Source organism: Gouania willdenowi, chromosome 16, assembly GCF_900634775.1.
Source record: "Gouania willdenowi chromosome 16, fGouWil2.1, whole genome shotgun sequence".
NCBI classification, from domain to species: domain Eukaryota; kingdom Metazoa; phylum Chordata; class Actinopteri; order Blenniiformes; family Gobiesocidae; genus Gouania; species Gouania willdenowi.
Genome location: NC_041059.1, coordinates 10,498,404 through 10,520,688, shown reverse-complemented (window position 1 = coordinate 10,520,688; position 22,285 = coordinate 10,498,404). Strand labels below are relative to the sequence as shown.

The 22,285-nt window shown below is 37.0% G+C and overlaps 2 protein-coding genes across 4 annotated transcripts in view; one reads left to right on the top strand and one right to left on the bottom strand.

The window, feature by feature from the left end:
• Positions 1-5,574, top strand: part of grik5 (glutamate receptor, ionotropic, kainate 5) — a 137,938-nt gene extending 132,364 nt beyond the window's left edge. For 2 of the 3 annotated variants that reach the window (XM_028469894.1, XM_028469892.1), the window contains 2 exons: positions 1,427-1,593; positions 3,409-5,574. In XM_028469894.1, the coding sequence (XP_028325695.1) occupies positions 1,427-1,593; positions 3,409-4,029 (788 nt within the window). In that variant the 3' untranslated portion in view covers positions 4,030-5,574. The remainder of the gene's footprint in view (positions 1-1,426; positions 1,594-3,408) is intronic. The other variant, XM_028469893.1, reaches the window with a different exon arrangement.
• Positions 5,575-16,988: 11,414 nt separating this feature from the next.
• Positions 16,989-22,285, bottom strand: LOC114478288 (nectin-1-like). Its single transcript, XM_028471267.1, has 6 exons — positions 22,105-22,285; positions 20,473-20,814; positions 17,782-17,878; positions 17,443-17,477; positions 17,312-17,364; positions 16,989-17,200 (listed from the first exon to the last, which is right to left on the bottom strand). The coding sequence occupies exons 1-6, from the start codon at positions 22,160-22,162 to the stop codon at positions 17,081-17,083; spliced, it is 705 nt and encodes a 234-aa protein (XP_028327068.1). The 5' UTR covers positions 22,163-22,285; the 3' UTR covers positions 16,989-17,080.

Genomic DNA, 22,285 nt, shown 5'->3' with positions numbered 1-22,285 from the left:
TAGAAGTTACTCGTTACTTTCACACCCCATGTTTATTTTTTGGTAATAAATCTTGCCACGGTTCCCTTGCATACACTAAACATCTCATGTATTAACTTTAAAATGAAGAGACATAATCTTGCACAATTGGGAATTAATTTATTTTCCACATTTATTTTGTCTTTAAGTAATTTATATTGGGATAAATAAAGTATTTCTGATTCTGTATAAAATATAAGGTTTGTCAAAATGTACAAGTCTTTTTTTTTTTTAATAAAATAACACCAACAAATTAAATTCAAAATGAAAAAAATATAAATTCTCAGGCTCTAAGTTTAGCTAAATGTATAAACTCTAAAACAGTTCCATGTCATGTGGGTAACAACATTATAGGTAGAAACACAAACCTGAACCAAAGAAAGTGGCTGGATGTTGATTAGAAATGGTACAACTATGAACATATTGATTATGTTCAATGTGTCTTCATAAAGGAACCATAAAAGGAATAAAAAAATGATCACAAAAAAGAATAATTTACTGTGTAACGGTTGGGGGTAGAAATATAAGGAAATAGTGTACTTAACATACTTAAGTACAAGTCAAATGACTGATTTAGAAATATACTCCAAAAATGACAAGAACCCATAAAATCAACTCATTTACACTAAGGTGAGTACTGTAATCTGTTACTTTCACCTCTGCAAATAGAAAAACACAGCTTTCTCTTATTTCTGAATCCATGTACCCCCATTTGTCAACATTTTGCATTTTAGAAAATGAATTAACAACAATAGAGCACAATGATGGAATGAATGAGTGATAACACACATTTTAAATAATCTCATTTTGTAAATAAGTGGAAAGAAACATTATTTAGTGCAGTGGTTCCCAACCTTTCTAGGATCGTGACCCCATTTTGATATCAAGAACTTCTAGCAACCCCAAAGATCATTTTTCCTATAGAATTTGTTTTCGATCATTTTTAATCAGATTTTTATGTTATTTTTTTACTGCATTTTAGTTGAACTAGATTGACAAAGTGAAAGTATAGAAATACAATTATTTAAGATTGTGTATTTTATGTATTTTTCTAAAAGAATAATAATTCAAATAATTCAAACATTTTTCAGAAATTTCAGGCGACCCCCACATGGGGCTTGACCCCAAGGTTGAAAATCACTGATTTAGTGGTTCTTTCACACTTTATTTGTGGATTTCCTCTCTCTCTCTCTCTCTCTCTCTCTCTCTCTCTCGTACCCCCTGTAGTGCCAACACGTACCCACATTTGAGAAACACTGCACTAGAAAATGTCGATCACTTATCTTAAAACCGTCTCCAGGGACTTCCCCATCCCCACCTGCTGTAAAGAGTGTCTGTGTTTTCATTGCAATGGTGTTTTTCTCCCCCCCCTCGACCCCAACTCTCCCCCCCCCCCCACCACTCCCAGGTCTGGGCATGGAGAACATTGGGGGCATCTTTGTGGTGCTGATCTGTGGCCTCATCATCGCTGTGTTTGTGGCCATTATGGAATTTGTGTGGTCGACGCGCCGCTCGGCAGAGACTGATGAGGTATGCCCCCATACCTGCCCTCGCCGAACCCACAGACACACCCCAGTAGGTCCCCCTGGCATCCCGCCAACCCTTCTGATTATGTTGTTTAGTGTGTGCCTGTGTGTGTGTGGATAGTTTCCTCACAGCTTTTTGCCTCCATTTATGTCTGTCTATTGTGTGAGATTTGGTGTGTTATCTGCATGACAGATGAAGAGTGTTGCTGGTCTGACCTGCAGTCCTATAACCTTTAGTGAGACTTCATTTGCATATCCTGCCTGCTTTACGGTCATTGTGCTCTTTAAATGTTTGGTATTTAATGGTTTGGCAGACCAAAAATAATGATATGAAGATGCAATATTGTGGAATGCCAATATTTGCTTGCATTTAGGAAGTAGTGTGATATTAATCCCTGGCATTAAATGTCATGATGTATCTTCTTTTACATGCCTCACATGTATGCTGGTATTCCTCGTTTCCATTGTTGGATTGCTGCTCATCCATTTCAATGTGCATCTCACTCTTTTCTCTCTTTCTCTCTCTCTCTCTCTCTCTTTCTCTCTCTCTCTTTCTCTCTCTCACTCACAAACACACACGTACACACACACAACCATCAGTGTCTGTTCTCCAAGAATGAGTATTGTATCTGTTTATGTGAGCACATGACTTTATTTTCTTTGTAAGAAAAAAAAAAAAGGATGTTTGTGGTAAATCTCACTGTTGGAATGATAGAAAGTCCTTTACGTACCTTGAAGTGCCTTGTGTGTGTGTGTGTGTGTGTGTGTGTGTGTGCGCGCGCGTGTGTGTGTGATGGCTTTTGTGTACGCCAGAGGTGGCATAAATACTAGTCTTCAGTACTCAAGTAAAAGTATAGATACTTGAAAAACAAATGACTGGTAAAAGTAAAAGTATTGAAGTTGCTCCCTTGCTTGAGTAAAAGTAAAAAGTTCATGCTACTAAATGTACTTAAGTAAAACAAATCTCCCTTCAATCATTAGACAGGGTTTTTAAACCAGCAAATTTCATGTGTTTTATTTTTTTAAGAACTTGGAGAAAACTGGAACATGGAAACAATTTAAATCTGTTGCCGTTGAACAAATAAAGAACTTAGCACTCATTAGAGATACAATTTGTAAATAAAATGTCTTAAGAAGAAAAAAAATGCAAATGCTGAATTTAAACCCAGAGCAGCTTTGAGTTTAATATTTTTAAAAACTTGGAAATGTTAACCGTAAAACCTGCCAAACAGCAAAAAGCTCAAACTACCAACATTTTGCATCTTAAAAGGTGTTAAAAGTAACGAGCTCATTTTTAAAATGTAAGGCGTAGAAAATACATATATTTCTTCAAAAAGGTAAAGAGTAAAAGTAAAAAGTCACCAAAAAAAATAAATACTCAAGTAAAGTACAGTAACAAAGTATTTGTACTTCATTACTTGTCACCTCTGGTGTCTGCACGCCTGAGTTTGCAGGCCTGCTTGTGTGTTCATGGCGTCACAATGAAGTCCATAAAACTAAAGAACATTTTGGTGTTTGCTGTTGTTTGGATAGTAATAATTCTCTCTGCCTCCTGGATATTCTCTCATCATCTCCTCATTTCTGTTTCCAATCACCTCTCTGTGTCCATCTTTTGATGACCTCCTGCTACTGCTTTTTGTTGCTTCGCCTTCTGTGTCGACATCTTCTGTCTCATCGCCGCCTTTTGGACTTTTTTTCCCCTTTTGTTTTCCTGCTTTCCTCTGCCCACCTACTTATCTACTGCCTTATCCCTGTCTTGTGCTGCCTGCCTACTTTGTGTCTATGGCACTGTTGCCTTTTCCCCCCTCCCTCTCCCTCTCCCTCTTTTCGTTTCCTTTCCTCCTTTCCTCCCCCCTTCCTTCAGGTGTCTGTCTGTCAGGAGATGATCACAGAGTTCCGAAACGCCGTCTCCTGTAAAAAGAGCTCCCGGATGCGCCGCCGCAGGCCCCTGAGCAGCTCGGCGGCCCTGCGTCACCCCACACGCATCGCTCTGGGGGCCCCTCGGCCTCTGCGTCTGGTCCGTGAAATGCGCCTCAGCAACGGGAAGCTGTACAGCGGCGCAGGTCCTCTGACTGGTGGAGCCGGAGGAGGAGGAGCGGGTCCTCCAGATCTTGGACCTGGGCCTCAACGGATCTTGGACGATCCTTTGGGAGTCAACACCACCCCACCCCCACCCGCTCCCACCCCAGTAATGCTCCCCGCCCGCAGCTGCTCCCACGTGAGGATCTGCCAAGAGTGCCGAAGGATCCAAAACTTGAGGTCGGGGAGCAGTTTAGGGTCGAGTTTGACAAGAATACCCCCATCATCTGCGCCTTTGCCAAGGCTTCCCCCTCCCCCGCCCGCGTCCTCCTCCAACACAGACAGTGAGGGTGGAGGTGGGCCGAGCCCGAGGCGACAACATCTCAGTCCCCCTCCTCATAATCCTCGAGCCGTTCCGCCTCCACAGAGCAGCAACACCACAGACCTGATGGGAGACCAGGACTGAGTCCCATGTATTTAAGGGTGTCCAGCCAGAGAAGGAGGGCACAAAAAAATATTCTGCTGTGAAAAACGTTTCGTCTATGCGTGAAAACTCATCCGAGAGCTAAAAATGTGTTGGTGAATGGGAGACAAAAGGAGCCGAGAAAAGGAGTCCGATGACCAACAAATATGTGAAACTGTAATACTTTCTCGGGCTGAGAATGAGAACCACAGTAATGAGCTCACTGTGAGATGGTCATCGGCTAAGCTTCTGTAATCAGATCTGAGAACCAGCTCCATGTGGATGAACACTCAGAACCACACGGCCGTCTTTTTGTCTCCGTACTCGGATTTGGCCTTTACACCGAAGGCTGGAGGTTTTTGTACGCAGACACTTCCCTAGAAGGTGATCACACGTTACGTTAAGGACAAACTGTATCAGTGCCCGACATAAAACTGCAGCTAAAAGACTTTCAAAGGTTTGTTGTTTTCTTTTGTTGTCTTTGTTCCGTTGCCATTGTTGTAAGTGGAAATTACAGTTGAAAACAGACAACGTGTAACAAATTGTTGGTTTATAACTTACGAAGAAACTTGACAGTGGTTTATTGTGATGGAGAGTTTTGCGTCCCACTGCTGCTTTAGATGGTGTCAGGGAAGAGGGGTGAAACAACTTCAACACAACAACAGCAACTGCAGAGAAAACCACTCTTTCATTGCACTGTGTGTGTGTGTGTGTGTGTGCGTGCGTGTGCGTGTGCGTGTGCGTGCGTGCGTGCGTGCGTGCGTGCGTGTGTGTGTAGTGTTTTCCATGATGTCAACCTGCCTAAATCGGAAAAACAAAGGTACCTGATAAATCCGAGTACTGTTCGTTCTTTGGTTATTCCGTTTTTAAAACCAAATCAAAATAACAAATAAACAGTGTGGTTATTTTGTTTTATTGACTTAAAACCAAAACAGAAATACAGGAAAAATCAAAAAAACAGACAAGCAATGCTTTTCTAATTGTCTTCTGTTTTTGTGTTATATTTGGATATTTACGGTAAACTCGGACGAGAGCTTCACGGTTTAAGCTCACCACAGACGGAGGTGGACTTTTTCTCTGGTGCGTTTGATAAAAATGATCTTGTAGCATGTTGTCCACCTCATACCAATTGCAAAGGCATCATTTGTGTGTCCATGACATTTTGCTCCAACTTTACCGAATAGATAAATAAGCTCTTGACTGAGGCTGGTGTGAGGAATAGATGTCAGAACTTCTATTTGACACTTTTTCATAAACAATTACAGCTTTTTTAAGGACAGTAAAAAATATTTCTTTTGCACATTTTTAATACCGCTAGCCACTAACGGCAACCGTCAACACACTCGGACGTTGATCACGAGAAACGACGAACACCAGTAGATTCATTACACTACCTCTGGTTCTTTTAATCACATGTGCATGTTTTACTTAACATCCATTTTTTTGTTTTGATTTATTAATGCATTAATAACATTTTAATTCATCCGTCATTGGACTAATGCGTTAACTTATTTTTTTTTTGTCAGGGAGTAAATGTCCGCCCCCGTCTGTGGGTCCCTTCTGTGTGGTGAGCTTAAAACATGAAGCTCTCGTCCTAGTTTAACAGACAAATATTTAATTTTAAAACAGAAAAATGCTGCTTGTCTGGTTTTTTTATTTTTCTTTAGTTTTGTTTTGGTTTTAAATCAGTAAAACAAAAATATCCACACTGTTTATTTTTTATTTTTATTTGGTTTTAAAACGGAGGGTACATGAATTCTGATTGCAGCTCTCAATAACTTTTAGATCAACAGATGGCAACATAAAAAAAAAAACCAGCCAGCAAGCAAAGGGTTTTAAAATGTTAAATTAATGTCCCTTGATATACTGCTGCCAAGCCCAGGCTTTTTTCTTTAACCTCTGTTGACACGGTGTAGACGATAAAGCAATTGAATGAGTTTGAGAGGCTGAAAAGAAGACGAAGAGAGCAAAAAGGACACCAGAATATGAATGAGAAATCCCTCCCTGAACTACTTCCATTATTAGATCAGCCCTGATCTGTTAATTCTGCACATTCTTTAAAGGGGCTTGTTAATGTGCCAACAGGCCAGAGCTAAAGCTTCTTCCCATCTCCTCTGTTCAACACAGACTTGGCTTTTCAAAGCGATACAATGTCATACCCTCAACACAGCCCAGTCAATATTTTCCCAAGTTTGTAATCGCCTAATTACTTCCTGCGGTGGCTGGGGACTGGTGGAGAAGAGGCCAACACAGAGAAACATGTTGGTTTAAGATTTATATGTTTTTACTCCGTCTATGAAGAGAGTTTTTCCTGATTATGCTTTTGCGTTAGTCGAGCCCAACTGTTAAGTCAACACTGTAAAAGGGAAGAGGGCTTAAAGGGAGTACACTGATGGAACCTCCACATCTGAAGTTAACTTACATCATATATGATCTGTAACCTAGGGTGGACTGGGACAAAAATACAGCCCTGGCATTATCTGTCCGACCAGCTCACTACATTATCAGCAACACCATGTTATTAAGTCAGTAATGCACAACATGTGGCTTTTTATGTCTTAATTTTAATTATTATCCCCCCAAGAAAACCTTTTTTCAGACTTTATCTACCTTTTGCCAATAAATACCCCTTTCTTCCTATTTTTGTCACTTTTTGCAAGTTCTTTTTGACACTTTTATTCAATTTTTGTCCTTTCTTTAATTTTTATGGCCACTTTTCATCCAGATAAGCTAACTTTTGCCTAATGAATATCACTTGTTTCCTTTTTCCCCACATTTTGCCTCTTTTTGTTCCACATTTTTGCCCTTTTTCACAATTGTTTGCCACATTTTGCCCATGTAAGCTACCATTTGCCATTACATACCACCTTGTTCCTCTTTATTTGCCTATTTTTTGGGCACCTTTGACTGCTTTTGGCCCATTTTAGTCATTTAACACTCTTCTCTTGCTACGTTTTTGCTACTTTTGGACCATTTTTGGCCACCTGTTACTGTGTCTGCCTCCACTCGCTCATAAAAAAAAAGAAAACCAAAAAAGCCATTTCAGGTTGACGGCCCACTGGGATGATGCCCGGTATGCCAGATGGCCAGTCCACCCCTGTCTGTAACCACAGACAACATCCTCGCCTTCTGCACCACCAAACACATGACGTTAAGTAAATATGGACAGAATAGCTATGATTAATCAGGAAAATACCTCAACTCTTGGTTAACGTTTCCTTTCCGATTGCATGTAGAAAGGTGAATTATATTTCCATGCACAGTGCAGGCTTTATTTACAGCAGAAGACATTGCATGACACACACACACACACACATACACACACACACATACTTAAACAGTGGCAGATGAATCTGTGCACGAGAAGAGTTTTCTATAAATACATCATTAAACCACATTTTAGAAACATCCGCCATTATCTGGAGAGGCCAGCTGCTGTAATGTCTCAATGAGGGGATATTTGTGCCACATTTAGGGATGAATGTATGTATTTGTCCTTATCGGGGTCACGCAAGTGTGAAGTTCAACTAAGTTCAGGGTTGAGGTCAATTACAATTGTAATTGCGTAATTGATCAGTAATTACAATTATGACGTAATTGTAATTTAAATAATCTGTTGCTGTTGTAATCATAATTAAATTGTAATTGAGTTCAGATAATTGACTTTGTAATTGTAAATGCCATGAAAATTCTATAAAAATTGTCTTTAATGCAAAACTGGGGAACCATGTTACAGTTTTATGTACAGTTCTACACATATGTACTTAGCATTTATTAAAATATGTTCCATATCAAGCTTTCCCACATTTTAACATTTAAAAAAATATTAAAACCTATATTTTCATTGATTAGGAACCCTAACAAGGTAACCAACATATAGGAAAGAAATTATAGATAATTGCTTTTAGTGTATTTTACACCTTATTTAGGACCCCTTATTTTAAGAGATGCTAACAGGAAGCTAACACAAAAGGAATGTTAACTTTTTTAGGTTTGTATTTCAGGCTCAGTAATTGTGATTCATTGTAATTGACTAAAATGCTGGGAACTGTATTCGTAATTGAATTGTGATAGAACATGGGTAATTAAAAATGTAATTGTAGCTGAAAAATGTAATTGACCCCAACCCTGTCTAAGTCCCATAAATCTGGCTAGATTTCTGCTTCCAGTGGAAATATAACATCTTTTAAATGATCTAACATGTTGTGAGTGATTTGTTTGGCTCACACAGCATCAGGTTCCAATAAGATTTAATTTAATGCTCCAGAGACAAAATTAAAAAATTAAAAATGCATAACATAAAAACCGTCGTAACGTATTTTCCAGCTCACTGATTTCTCATGTTCAGTGAATGTGTTTCCCTGTCACCTTCTGGTCTGGGATAATTTTGGTGATTCATGATTTTTTTTTTACTCATTATTTAAAAAAAAAAAAAAAAAAAAAGCAGAAGAAGCAGCTTTCTGATGCTGTCTTTCTGGATCATTTTTTTCAATGTATAATAGTGCAAAACCTCAAGTCTGAAGAGAAAAACAACAACATTAATGCTTGTAAAAACTGCCATATATAAATTATTCAAACAATACTAGACTAAGACTAAATGCACAGAAAGGCAGTGATTAAGTAGTCATTCTGTGACTAATAACAGATTAATCTAATTCGTATAGGTTGGTCCAATCAGCTGATCATTAACATATATACCAGCTATTGAAACATGGCAAGACTTGATGTTAAAGACCTCATCTCTGTGTAGGAAGTTAAACATCAGGTAATTAGTTTCTACTAATTGTAATCCACCCTAATGACAACGCATTCATTCATTTATTCATTTTCTGTACCTGTGAAGCTTGTTACAGCCGTTCAGGGACATATCAACAGTAACACAAGGGGTGAAAGGTGCCAATTTTAGTCGACTAAAGGGAATTTTTGTAGCTCAAACTCGACAAAAACCATAATATTAACAATGCTTAATTTAAGACTAAATGTTTTTCTGCTAATTGATTAAAACTCCATCTACATATCCTGTTTGAGACGCTTTCAGTGAAATCACATGTAGCAGTTGGATCGCTCTAGTTTTATCCAGGGTTGGGGTCAATTATAGTTGTAATCACATAATTGATAATTAATTACAATTATGGCACAACTGTAATTGTAATCTAAAAAATCTGTTGCTGTCATAATCGGAATTAAATTGTAATTGAATTTAGATAATTGACTTTGTAATTGTAAATGCATGACAATTCTATAAGAATTGTCAATTTAAATTTAACGCAAAACTGGGGAACCATGTTACAGTTCTATGTGAAGTTCTACACATACTATATCTAGTTAACAATTATTAAAATATGTTTCATATCAAGCTTTCCCACATTTTACCATTTAGAAAAAATATAAATAGAGTATACTATTTCATTGATTAGGAAGCATAACAAGGTTATCAATAGATAGGCAAGAAATAACATGATAGATATTAGTTTTTAGTGTATTTTACAGCTGATTTAGGACCTGTTATCATAAGAGAGATGCTAACAGAAAGGTTATGTTTTATTAGGTTATTTATTTCAGGCTCAGTAGATGTGATAATTGCAATTGAACTTTAGTAATTGAGACCGTAATTGTAATTGACTTTCTGAGGATAAAAAAACAAGTGTAATTGGAAAAAATGAAGGTCACTGTAATTGTAACTGAAAAATGTAATTGACCTCAACCCTGGTGTTATCGAAGAAACACCAAGAAAAAAAATCAAACAAAAAGAATCGTCATTGACTTTGAATGTTTTTTAACGCTGGAGTGTGAGATGACAATGTTGTCATGTACAGTGGAGCCCAAAGGAGCCCGTGGTGCAAATGATGTTTCCAGCTGTTTTAACCTTTAACTAGGGAGCATCATGTGTTCCTCTATGATCGTTTCAGACAGCACGATCCACAGGATCCATTCCCAGCCATATTCACGTTTCCATAATAATGTAAAAAAAAAAGAACAAAACAGAAAATCTCCATTTGCTTAATGGATACCTATGTTTTCTTTTCGGGGCTAATGTTGCTTTGTGGTGTAAAAATATGCATTTTTTTTACAGTGCAGTCGATTTGTTTCTCTCCAGAAAACAAATGATAACCCTGTTTTACAAACATTATAGCGTTTCTCTGAGTGATTGGCATCACAAAGACCTGACTTTACCTCGCTCTCTTTCTCTCTGTTTACTTCTGCCTTTGTTTTCCCAGAGCAACACCAGTCAACCCAACACACACACACACACACACCACATTTCTCCTTTATTGTCTGAAGTCTGTAAACCCAATGGTTGTTTTGTTGTTGTCAGGTTTAGATTTTTTTCTTGTGTGTGTGTGTGTGTGTACATTCTTCAAACTTGACATGTGACAGCATCACACAGCTGCCAAGCGACTAAAACTGCTTTAAACCATCAGCTGGAAGTATTGATTAGCTGCAAGATATTACTGTTGGAAAGACGGGAGAAACATTTGTACCCTAAGGAATATAAATGTTACTGTTTGAAGATTAAAAAAAAAGAAAAAGGGACGGGAAGGTCACAAAACCGATCACTGGATTGTCCTTGTCACACTATGAAGGAAACATGTTTTTGTTTGCTATTCTGGAATTCTTTTATTTTATTTTATTTTTCATATTTCTATACTAGTGCTAAATGGATTATTAAAACTGATTAATATTCAGAGTAAATTGTTATTATTCTTATCGAGGAGCGAACAAAGCTCTTCTACAGTGTGGTTGCGGGTGAAGGGTGGGGGTGGGAGGAGTAAAGGAGGAGGCGTGGTGTTGAGGTTTTTGAACGAGTTCGCCCTGTTGTTAAAACCTATAGACAAAGATTTTGTTTGGAATAAAAAAAAAGTCAAACTGTGACCTGTGTCTTTGCTGTTAAGTTTCACACTTCACTGTGTGTGTGTGTGTGTGTGTGTGTGTGTGTGTGTGTGTGTGTGTGTGTGTGTGTGTGTGTGTGTGTGTGTGTGTGTGTGTGTGTGTGTGTGTGTGTGTGTGTGTGTGTGTGTGTGTGTGTGTGTGTGTGTGTGTGTGTGTGTGTGTGTGTGTGTGTGTGTGTGTGTGTGTGTGTGTGTGTTGGGTTTATTGTTTTATTGTTGGTGTATCTCCAAATTGCCTATTGGAGTGGATGTCCAGGGTGTACCCCCGAGCTGGAGATAGGATTCAGCAGATCCCAGCGACCCTGAACAGGCCAGAAGATGAACGCAAGAATGAATTAATTTTGGAAAATGTAAAATTTTAACAGAAAAATGGTATAAACAGTGCCACGGAAGCATCCTGTAAAAGAATGTCTGGAGCAGACGAGATCAACATAAGACTGCAAGGTGGGCAAACACTGTGCGATTTTTGGCCCATTTTGAGCCGATTTTTGGCATCGGGCCGATTCTCGGCTCAGTGGTGTGTCATGCATCGTGTAGTAAACATGGGGTCACGAGAAGCGATTAACACCTCACGACCAGCTCCCGAACAGCAGTCGTATGGTTGTAAGAAAATCAAACATGTTTAAAATCCTGATCGCCCATCGTGAGGCTATCATTGTTGACACAGTACCACAGACCGGCTTACGTCAGACTCTCACACTGCGCATGCGCGAACACTGTAGGACCGCTGTAGAACTAACAGACCGTACTGACCACGTCTGTCCAGCCGGTTGCTGGTCCATCACATCACCGACTTTTCTTTTTTGAAGCTCTTTGAAGCCCCAAAGGTCACAAACCATCATTCTCTGCCAATAGCCAAAGTTTCACCCCATAGAGGACAGACACTAGCTGCATTTCCATTACCCTTGGAAATGTGTAAAATCTAAATAAAAACTGGTAATGGAAACACCTGAATTTCGAAAAAAAAAAACACTCAAATATCGCAAAAAAGGTTTCACTCTTTCATGAGGAGGTATTTCAGACATTTCAATATTGTAATGTGTCGCAAAAGTGCTATGAAAACACTTTTTCCCGCAAATACACGTCGCAGAATGTGACGTACCTGTACCAGGTCCAACTGTTTCTTAGCTTTAAAGGTGCAGTCTGCAACTCTTATAAAAGTGACTTTTTGTCATATTTGCTCAAGCTGTCACTATGTAAGAACAGCTTTACATCAATCAAGAACAGTTTTACATCAACCTAGTAGAAGAAAAAAAACAGGCTCATTGAGCCCCCCCCCTTTCTGCTTCTTTGGCAGATTGCCAGAATGCACCGCGACCGAGCAAAAAGAACCAGTGTGTGCACATTGAGAGAGAGAGAGAAGCGCTGCAGTAATATGCTTTTAACAGAGCATGTTATATTACTGTGATGTTGCTGTCAGGCTAACGTTAGCTTGTTAGCTGCTCTGATGGAGGGACTTTGGAATGTTTGGAGGCAGGGCAAGAGATCAGGGGGATGTGAGGGTTGCGGACTGCACCTTTAAAATTATTACTGCCACATTAGATGTGAAACAACAAAGGAATGCACAGTGTTCAAAGGAACGTTACCCTTTCCTGTGTCTTGTCTGCAGATTAGACACGGGGGAGTCTAACTTCGCTCCGGGGGCCAAAGCTATCCTCAGCTTTAGGCTTAACTCCCTTGTATCACAGCAGTCATTGAGTATGACATGGGACTTTTCAACATCTGCAACGTTTATTTTGCCAGTCATTCAAAACGGCATACAGCTTATAATCAATCTGCTCCGGTCCGTCTTTCTGGAGCGAAGTTTCACAGGATGAGATTTTACGGGAATTACGAGGCTCCTGCCCTAAACAACGTTCAATGGAAAACCATTTCAAGCACAATTATACTGTCGAAATTTAGAAATTTCGCTTTTATTTTGCGAAACCCAGCTACAGTTACATTTAAATACTTTGACTAAAATGTGAAGAGTGAGACAGAAATCAAATACCAACTCTACTTCATACACAAATACATTTGTTTTCAGCAGAAAAAAGGCACTTTTGGGGTCAGTTACTCTTTAAATTGGTATATTTTTTTAACAGGGCACATATACTTGTTAAAGATTGACACTGCTGTCAAAAAAATAATGTTTTTAATATAGGATGTTCAAAAATGATCATACGCAAGAGCCGTGTGATCCCAAATAATATCACCTACAGAGGGTGAATTAATAATCAACCAGCCTGTCATAGGTTCCTAACTCATCATGGGGCGATTGGACTGAAAGACAAGTTTGGTAAACAAATTCATAAAAAAAATTTGGATCAAGCCCCTAATAAATCTGGGAGCACATTATCATTACCTCAGTGCATCTCTTATTTCAAAACGTTTTAGAATGTCAGTACATGTTTTTTATGTGCTTAAAATGAGTAACAACTGACAATGACAAATAAAATTAAGACACTCTACATGCACGACTGTCTGCGTAGGATAGTGTTGTTTTATGTTCATTATTCTCAATCAGTTGATTTGTGACAAATGCATTTTATATTCAAACAACAACATAATCAAACACCAAAGTTTTGGCCTTGAATCAACCCTTGGGTGACCAACACAGGAATCCTAAATAAAAGACTTCCACTTTGCTGCTTTTTGTCAGGGATGCAAAAAGTACAACAGCTCCCCTCTTTGGTCATCTGATGAAGCGTTTAAAGAAGATAACCCTACAGCAACATTTAGAAACAAACAATGTTTAAAAAACGTATGTGGATTTTTTATGTTACTTTTTCCAGATTTGCAGCAATACTTGTGAAATTTGCGATTTTTTTTTTTCTAAAAATGTCAATGTTAAATGTAAATCTAAATGTTAAATCTAAATGTAAAATCTAAATCTAAATGTACATTTTTTATCTAAATATAAATGTAATATCTAAATATAAATGTAATATCTAAATCTAAATGTAAATTTTAAATCTAAATATAAATGTAAAATATAAATGTTAAATATTAAATCTAAGTCTAACTGTTAAATCTAAATGGAAATCTTAAATGTTAAATCTAAATGTAACAGGTGAAACCAGAATGAGCTTTTAGACAAATTGCTCAGTGGTAGAGTGGGTCGTCCAATAACCGAAGGGTTGGGGGTTCAAATCCAGCTCTATCCAAGTCATTGTCGTTGTGTCCTTGAGCAAGGCACTTCATACCCATTCATACATGGGTATGAATTGTGCATGAATGTTGGTGGTGATCAGATTGGTCGTTGGCCCGAAATGCTTCTATCAGTATTCCCCAGGGCAGCTGTGGCTACATTGTAGCTTACCACCACCGGTATGACTGATGGGAGTGACTGGTGTGAATGAATAATGGTTTCTGTACATGCTTTGAGTCTTCTTACAAAAAGCGCTATGTAAATCCAAGCCATTATTACTATGTTTTTAAGTGTGCAGGAGTAGGGGTACATGGCTTCAGGTTAAATGTCTGAAGGAGTACGGGTCTGTTAAAAATTTGGGAACCACTGTTCTAGACAAAGTGCCAAGATGCCTGACCAACCTTTTATTTTCTGGTAATGGATTATGTCTGATGAAGCAGCTGCTAAGAATCTGCAAACAGTCTGCACCAACTCATTTAAGGACACCACTTCTCCACTTCTCTGAAAACAAGCGGACATGATATATGTTTGAAATTGGCATTTGGTGATTACAGGTACTCTTAACAAGAGTTGAGCTTTAAGAAGAATGAAGGAAATAGCATGTGATGGTAGAAGGTGAACAGGAGCTACTTTACTACAGGCTTCATACGTGGTAGAACTCAATGATGAGGGCATCAAGGTGCTAAGCAGTCAGTCTGAGAACATGTTTAGAATGAACAAAACCCTCTGACTCCTGTTTAAAAAGCTCTTTTTCTAATTCCCCAAACATCCTCAGCTATCTGGCTTTCATCAGGGAGGCTCTTCCTTCGCTCTCAATTATGGAAGGTAATTTCCTTCAGCTTTCTCATAAAGTCTCTTGAGTAAAAGAGGTGGAACGAGATGGCAGGATGCCACGAGGCATGAGGGTTAATTTCAGGATTAATGCAACAAAAAATAACGTTTTTGGCAGGAAAATATAGAAAAGCAGCTATAAATAAATTACATTTCAATTGTCCTATCTTATAGTTGTACAAAGTATGTTTTATCATCAGTTGGACAGTGAGGCTAATAGACAAATCAAAGGTACAGCTACAATACATAACTCAAAATTTCTTTTTTTTTTTTTTTTCAAATTAAAATGCCAAATGAAACATTGTAGATAATGTACTGCAGTGGTTCCCAATCTTTTTGTCCCATGTTGTACCCCTTTGCATTTTTGTCCACTCACGTGTACCCCCTTCATCTCATTAGTATGAAATTATCATTTCATTTGTGGAACAGCGAACTCTCCTAAACCCCTGATTGTGTCTCGAATTTTGGTTCTTTAAGCCTTAATCTACAAATTCAAAACAATGAGTGTAATTTAAAGTGGAAAAAAAAGAAAATACCAAGCAACTTTAATGCGATTACTTCAATAGTAAATACAGTTTTCTTTGTAAAATGTAGCTAATTATTGTCACCTATGTCAGAAGTATGATAAAATGGCCTCCGCAGCATTAAATAATCCTGTTTCAATAAATTACAAGAAAATATAGTTATTTTATTGAGCAATAGTACTGTTAATAATTCAAATTATTAGGCGGAAGTCATGGACAAAACTGTGTCCAAGCGTTGGACACATCAAAGTGATCAGCAGACCCCTCTGAGGAAGACTGACAGTTGACTGTTGAAACATATCAGGAGAAAAAAACTAGAAGAACAAGAAAGAAAGAAATAAAAAGAAAAAAGTAAACTTCCGAAAAAAAAGTTTTCTGAATAGTATTGTTAGTTTGTGGTGAATTTGTTCAAAGAAAATAGCCTAAAAAATGAACCAGTACCCCCTGCAATGTGCTTCTGTACCCCTAGGGGTACACGTACCCCTGTTTGGAAACCACTGATGTACATCATTTAAAGAGAGTGCTTTAGCTAAAATATATGCTGTGTGTGGTCTAACTCTATTTCTTTTTCACCATCATCTCCTGGCCACACAGAGCTGACACTGACCACCACAAATATAGGCTCATTTAGAGCAAAGCTATGCTTCCAAATTTAACTAAATTAATTTCTTCCATTATGTTAAGTAAAATTTAACACACAAGACAAAAATAAAGCTTTTATTTAAAACACTTTTGACAATATTGTAAACTAAAGCTAAACTTAGCTTTACATTTAGCGTTAGCTAAACCACTCACAGGGTGATACTAAAACCCGGAAACATCCGGAAACAGTTCGAAGACATACCGGAGACAGAGTAAATGTGTCCTCGTGCTGCTGCACAGGCTGTAATATCACCAAGTTTATCGAAAACACATGGAAACAAGTTGTATTTTTTACTATTTATTTATTTTTTAATTATTATTATTTAAAAGATGGAGCCTACGTATATTTCCGTAACAGAAACTATGCATAATAATAAAATCATATTTATAAACTTGTAAATATGCAGTTGGAACTAATTGACAGTAAAACAATAAATGATATTACAGCCTGTGCATGCAGTACGGGGCCAAATTCACTCTGTCTACAGCGGTAGCCTATGGCTCCATAATGTTACAGGATGTTTCCGGGTTTTAGTAACTCCTCCATTCACACACTGATCAATGTGGGAGGAAATTCTATAGGTAAAAAAAAACATGATGAAGGATTTGTATTATTGAACTTGGAAAAACTACATTTTTTTCAATCTTTCAAAATGAATCCGTCCAGAACCAGTTTACAAAACCAACACAAATGGCTAAGGCAGACCTGTTTCTTTGTTTGTCATCGTAAACTTCTTCTTTGGTGATTGGGAACTGTTTATTTTTTTTTATTACTTTCCTTTTTCTATCTTCCTTCTTTGCGGGAGGAACTCAAACTTTGTACAACACGCAATAAATCAGAATATATGCACAAAAAAACAAGATTCAACAAAACATGCAGTTTTTCTTACATGTTGTAGAGTGTGATACTTATATATTTAGGTAGATAAATGTATGCATCATTGCACAACTTATAGCTGAAACAGACTAAATTTGGCTTTATAAATGATGTAAAACACAGACTGGTAACACAGCAGCTACACTCACTCCAGACTGCTTTATTTGATCAAGATCACAGAGTATGTGACATTATCAGCATCTGCAGAAGCTCTGTTTATGGGATTTTTTTGGGTTGTGCCTCCAGACGTTCTGTACTTGACGTTTGTGTAGACCACATCCTGCCAACACAGGAGTGAGACAGAAAACTATTAAAGGATTTGTCCATTTTTACCTCCTTCTCACGTTGCAAAACAGGCAGGTATGAAATTCTCAAGAACTGGTGTTTTTACCGGCTCTCCTGTCACAGATGGCAGGACCACATCTGCTGCTGGACCTGCTGCGTCTAAAAAAAACCCAACAAGCTTTAGTTTGAGGAACGAAAACAGTTAACGAGGTTAGAAAATCTAAAGTAGGCTCTAACCAATAATGACTTGTTGTCTGGCTGCAGAGTTACATCTGAATGAAAAAAGAACAAATATATTTATATACATAGAGAAAAAACGTTTACTCGTTGTATAAATCAAATATCAATAGAGTAAGAGTTTTATAAATTCTGGGACACCATATATGCATAAGTACTGTGTAAGATTATTTAAAATAATTACATCAATACAATGCAACAGACCTCAAACACAAATACTGTAACTACAATCTTTTAATCACTCAGTTGAAAGAAAATTATGTACTTCAATGAGGATAGATTTGTGCCCTGGAAAGTGATTTTGAATACAACTTAACATAGTTAATAATACATACATACCTTCTGACAAAAATGAGGTAAGTCGTGGCTATCAGGATCAGTAAAAGCACCACCACAGCAACCACGATAGCTGAAATGATCCCAGAGGAAATCGGCTCTGAAAGAGAGGTGAAGAGCAGATAACAGGAAGCAGCGACTCAGGTGGTAGAGAGAGTTGCCTTCTGAAGGTCAATGGTTCAATCCCAGGCTATGACTGGCTATGTGGCTCTGACAGTGTAAAACACTTTGAGATTACACACGTAGAATAAAGAGCTATGAGTTTAGTAGATTTACCATTATGCAAACCTATGCACTAAGTCAACTATTCATTTGGGAAATTTCCTTTAATTCAGTGGACGTATTTTAACAGAAGTAATGTACATGCACCATCAAAACTAAACAGATCCATTTATATTTAGCATTAAATCAACTGGATTCATTTTGTGGAAGTGTTTGTGAATTACAAGCATCATCATTGAACCTCTAAAGTATCATGTTTTTCCTGCTGGAACCAGAGACACAAGCTTTGATGTAAATTTTCTGTGTTCAAAACAGGGGGCGGGACTTAGATAAGCAAACTGCTTCTCTCGTCTCCTTTTTCGGCATGTACAAAAAGAAAAAACAACCATGTCGAAAATAAACTGAATAAAAAAAAAACAAAAAAACTTGTAAACCTAAGATATAATGATATTTGATAAATACAAATTCAAATTAAAAAATCATCCCATATTTCATACAGTTTGACAAAGGAATGGCTCTACCAGGGCAATAACTAGCTTAGCTTTAGATCCTTAGTTTTTCCACGACTGATGACATTTTGTTGTGATTGTAATCCTAGTTCCAATACCCAGTTACTTTATAGCACCTGTCAAACTCAAGGCCCGGGGGCCAAATCTTGCCCTTTGGAGCATCAAATTCGGCCTGCTCGAGAAAGTGAAAATAATAGAAAAAACATGAGACATTTTGTAAATATTGAGTTGTAAATATCTCAGCCCCTCCAAATACAAAAAAATCTATTAAAATCCACAATATTTGCAGAGCTCAGTTTTCCAGTTCTTATGTCCCATGACGGAAGTCATTTTTTAATCTGAAATTGTTGAAAGAATTGTAAAATTTTTCCAAAATCAACTCCAAAATTAAATTCTGATTCTGATTCTGATTCTGAAGTTTATGTTGAAAATGTGAAAGTAGCACAATAAAGTAAACTGTAAAACAAACAAACAACAAATCAACAAGAATAGTCAAATCAACACTATTAATAAGACTAAGATTGAATTTTCCTCAAATTATTCCACAAAATTTCCCAAAATCAGGGAAATATAAAATCCTGCAGGGACTGATATACTCACATACTTAATCATTTATTTATCAATAATATGTGGAAGTGCAAACCAGGGCACATTAATGTTGGATTTGCTCTTTTTCCACCTAAAATCTGTGGCCGATTTAAGGTCAAACTGGTCAATATTTGGCCCCTGAACTAAAATGAGTTTGACACCCCTGATTTACAGGGACGTGCTAAAATGTCTCCATGTGTGCAGTAGCATGTTACTTTACACTCATGGTTAGCGCTTATATAGAAGAGTTAATTAATTACTAAAAGATACCTAAACTCGTAGCGAGGAGAAGCTTTTCCAGAATGTTGGATTTCTCACTATAGGGTGACTCCACTTTCCGTTCTCCCTTCTAAGTTTAGCTTTTTTGAGGGTATATTTTGCTAAGTTTCAACATGCTGTATGAAGGAACGCTCCAAAAGAATCCAGCTACTTGTACAAAGTTGAGCAGAATTCATAGACAGATGTGTTGTATCATATTGGACTGGACGTTGCCTTCAAACCAGTCACGTCCTGCTTTGAAAGTTCTAGTATTCTTTGATAGTTGCCACACGTCTAAACAACGTCAAAATTTGGTAAATAAGTGAAAGATAGAAAGCCGTCGTTTTCTGGTGAGGGGAAAAAATGTCTTTCTTTAGACGTCTTGTTATTATATAAATATGGTTGAAAAGTGAAGGTAAAACGCTGTCCTTTTCTGGTCGAATTAAAAATGTTGTTTCTTACCTTCCCAAATTGTAATACCTAAATGTGTGAACCTTTGTAGTCAACTTGTTCCATACCAGGATCAGATTTGTATTTTTGGTTTATGGGCTGTTATGTTTGAAGTTGTTACAATACCTTTTCTTCTTATTTTATTTTATTTTTTGCTAATTTGGTCCAAATTAGCCCAAATAAAAGGGTTAAAATGTAGCTACGTACCCCAAATGAGAAGTCCTATTTCCAATGACAATTTTTTGGGCCACACTTGGACCAAATGTGTTAAATCTGGACCAAATTGGATGGCCCAATAATAACGTAATTCCAACAACTACAATTGGGCTAAAAGTCAACGATCCAATGACACATCATTTCAACGACTATATTGGGGCTAAATTCAGGCTAAGATTTAGATTTAGCCAAAAAAAAAGAAAGTGTAAATTATTTTTTTAAAATACAATTTAAACTAATAGTTTTAAATATGTTTTTGCTGTTTTGCAAATGTGTTAGACTATTTCTGTGATCTTAAGTCTGCTGGAATAAAATGTGTCACCCTGCAACCCCAAAGCAGCATGAATGAATGAATGAACGAATGAATGAATGAATGAACGAATGAATGAATGAATGAATGAATGAATGAATGAATGAAGGAATGAATGAATGAAGGAAGGAATGATCTTACCTCTTACAACAAGGTTGGTGTTTCCTTTGAACGACCCGAGTGGAAAAGTGCTAAAGGTGCAGGTGTATAATCCAGAATCTTCCTTTGTCACATCTTTAATGATCAGAGAATGTTTGGAAACATCTACTCTGTCCTTCAGAGGAGATTCATGAAACGCATTCTCAAATACATCATGGATCACGACAATGACGAACTTGGCTCCTCCTGGCTGTGTGAGATCCCACTGGACCTGAGTGACGTTGGCCTTTTCTGGTGTTAGGGTGAACTGGCACAGTAAGGTGACGTCACTTCCTACGTATTCTGTCACTTCAGGTACAACTTGGATTTTTTGTGCTTCTAACGCTGACAAACATAAACAAAGTAACACGGTGTAAGAAGTTACAACAGGCAGCTCTGTGAGAGTGTGAAAAACATATTAAGCAAATCATGCATAATATTCTTTAGAATTCTTAAAAAAATTTTTTTTAAAAAGGCAGAAAACTTATTAATACCAACCAATTTTTCCTTTTTTTTTCTTTTAAATAAAAACATTGATCATTGATTTATTACATAGGTGTAATGGATAATAAAGTACAATAAGAAAATACATGCACATATGTCTTTCTAAATGTAATTCTGACGAATAGGCACAATCAGGCATTAAATGTTAGAATGGCTTACCGTGATATACATTTTACAATACTGGAGTGTGATATGAATGTTTGTCAGGCAATGTAAACAGAACAATAACATCATCTACGAGGTAGAAGTAGTTAGGAGAAGTGGCCCTTGGGAAACTATGGCTACATTATTTCAAGCACACAGAGGTAAACTCTCCTCATCAACCCATCAATTAATTTTATACCTTTGGATCTGTTGATAAATAGTCATTTTAGGTCACGTAATGAATTTGAAAATAGTTTTGTGCATTTTTTTTTTTTTTTTTTTACACACACATACACACATATATATATATATATATATATATATATATATATATATATATATATATATATATATAAAATATTGACCCAGTGTTTGTATCACTGGGGTTGTATGCATTTTATTTTCCATTAGAGATTTAATTCTCCATAGTTTAATGAATAATGTTGTTGTACAGAGTATGTGTGCATTCCAGCTCTATTCAGGTAAGTTTTTACATAATGTTAGAAAATTAATAATATACACAATTTCAATTCCACGGTCAACTTCTATATTGTGAGAAAACAATTGTTTGCTTCTATAGCAAAGTAGCAGTAAACATTTGTCTTATTGCTGGTTAACTGTTCAGTTATTAATAGAATAGAATAGCATAGAATAGAATAGAATAGAATAGAATAGAATAGAATAGAATAGAATAAAATACAATAGAATACTGTACCACTTTATTGATCCCCAGAGGGAAAATTAACTTTTGTAGCAACATAATAATACAAGAGCAGACAGTAGAAACTAAAATAAACATTAACACAAATAATAGTGCAAAAACGTAGGGGTGTAGGGCAGACATGAATTAGTAAGAAAACAAAAAAACAATCTATTTGTTGCTTAGTTACACCTCTATTCAAATCAGTATTATATGTGTTCATTTAAAAACGTTTATACAAGTGATTAAACATTAAAAGAGTAGGAAAAACCCAAAAGCAATCTTACCTGAGAGAAAATACGTCATTATCATCATTATTTCCTGCAACAAGTTTAAATTTTCCATTCTGCAACTAAAAAGAAAGAAGGAAAACTAATAAGAAGTTTAAAGTTTGTGAATCCTCGGGTTAAAATCTAAAGCAGATTTCCAGTAAAAGGTTCTTCCAGAGTGTGAAACCTACTAACTAAA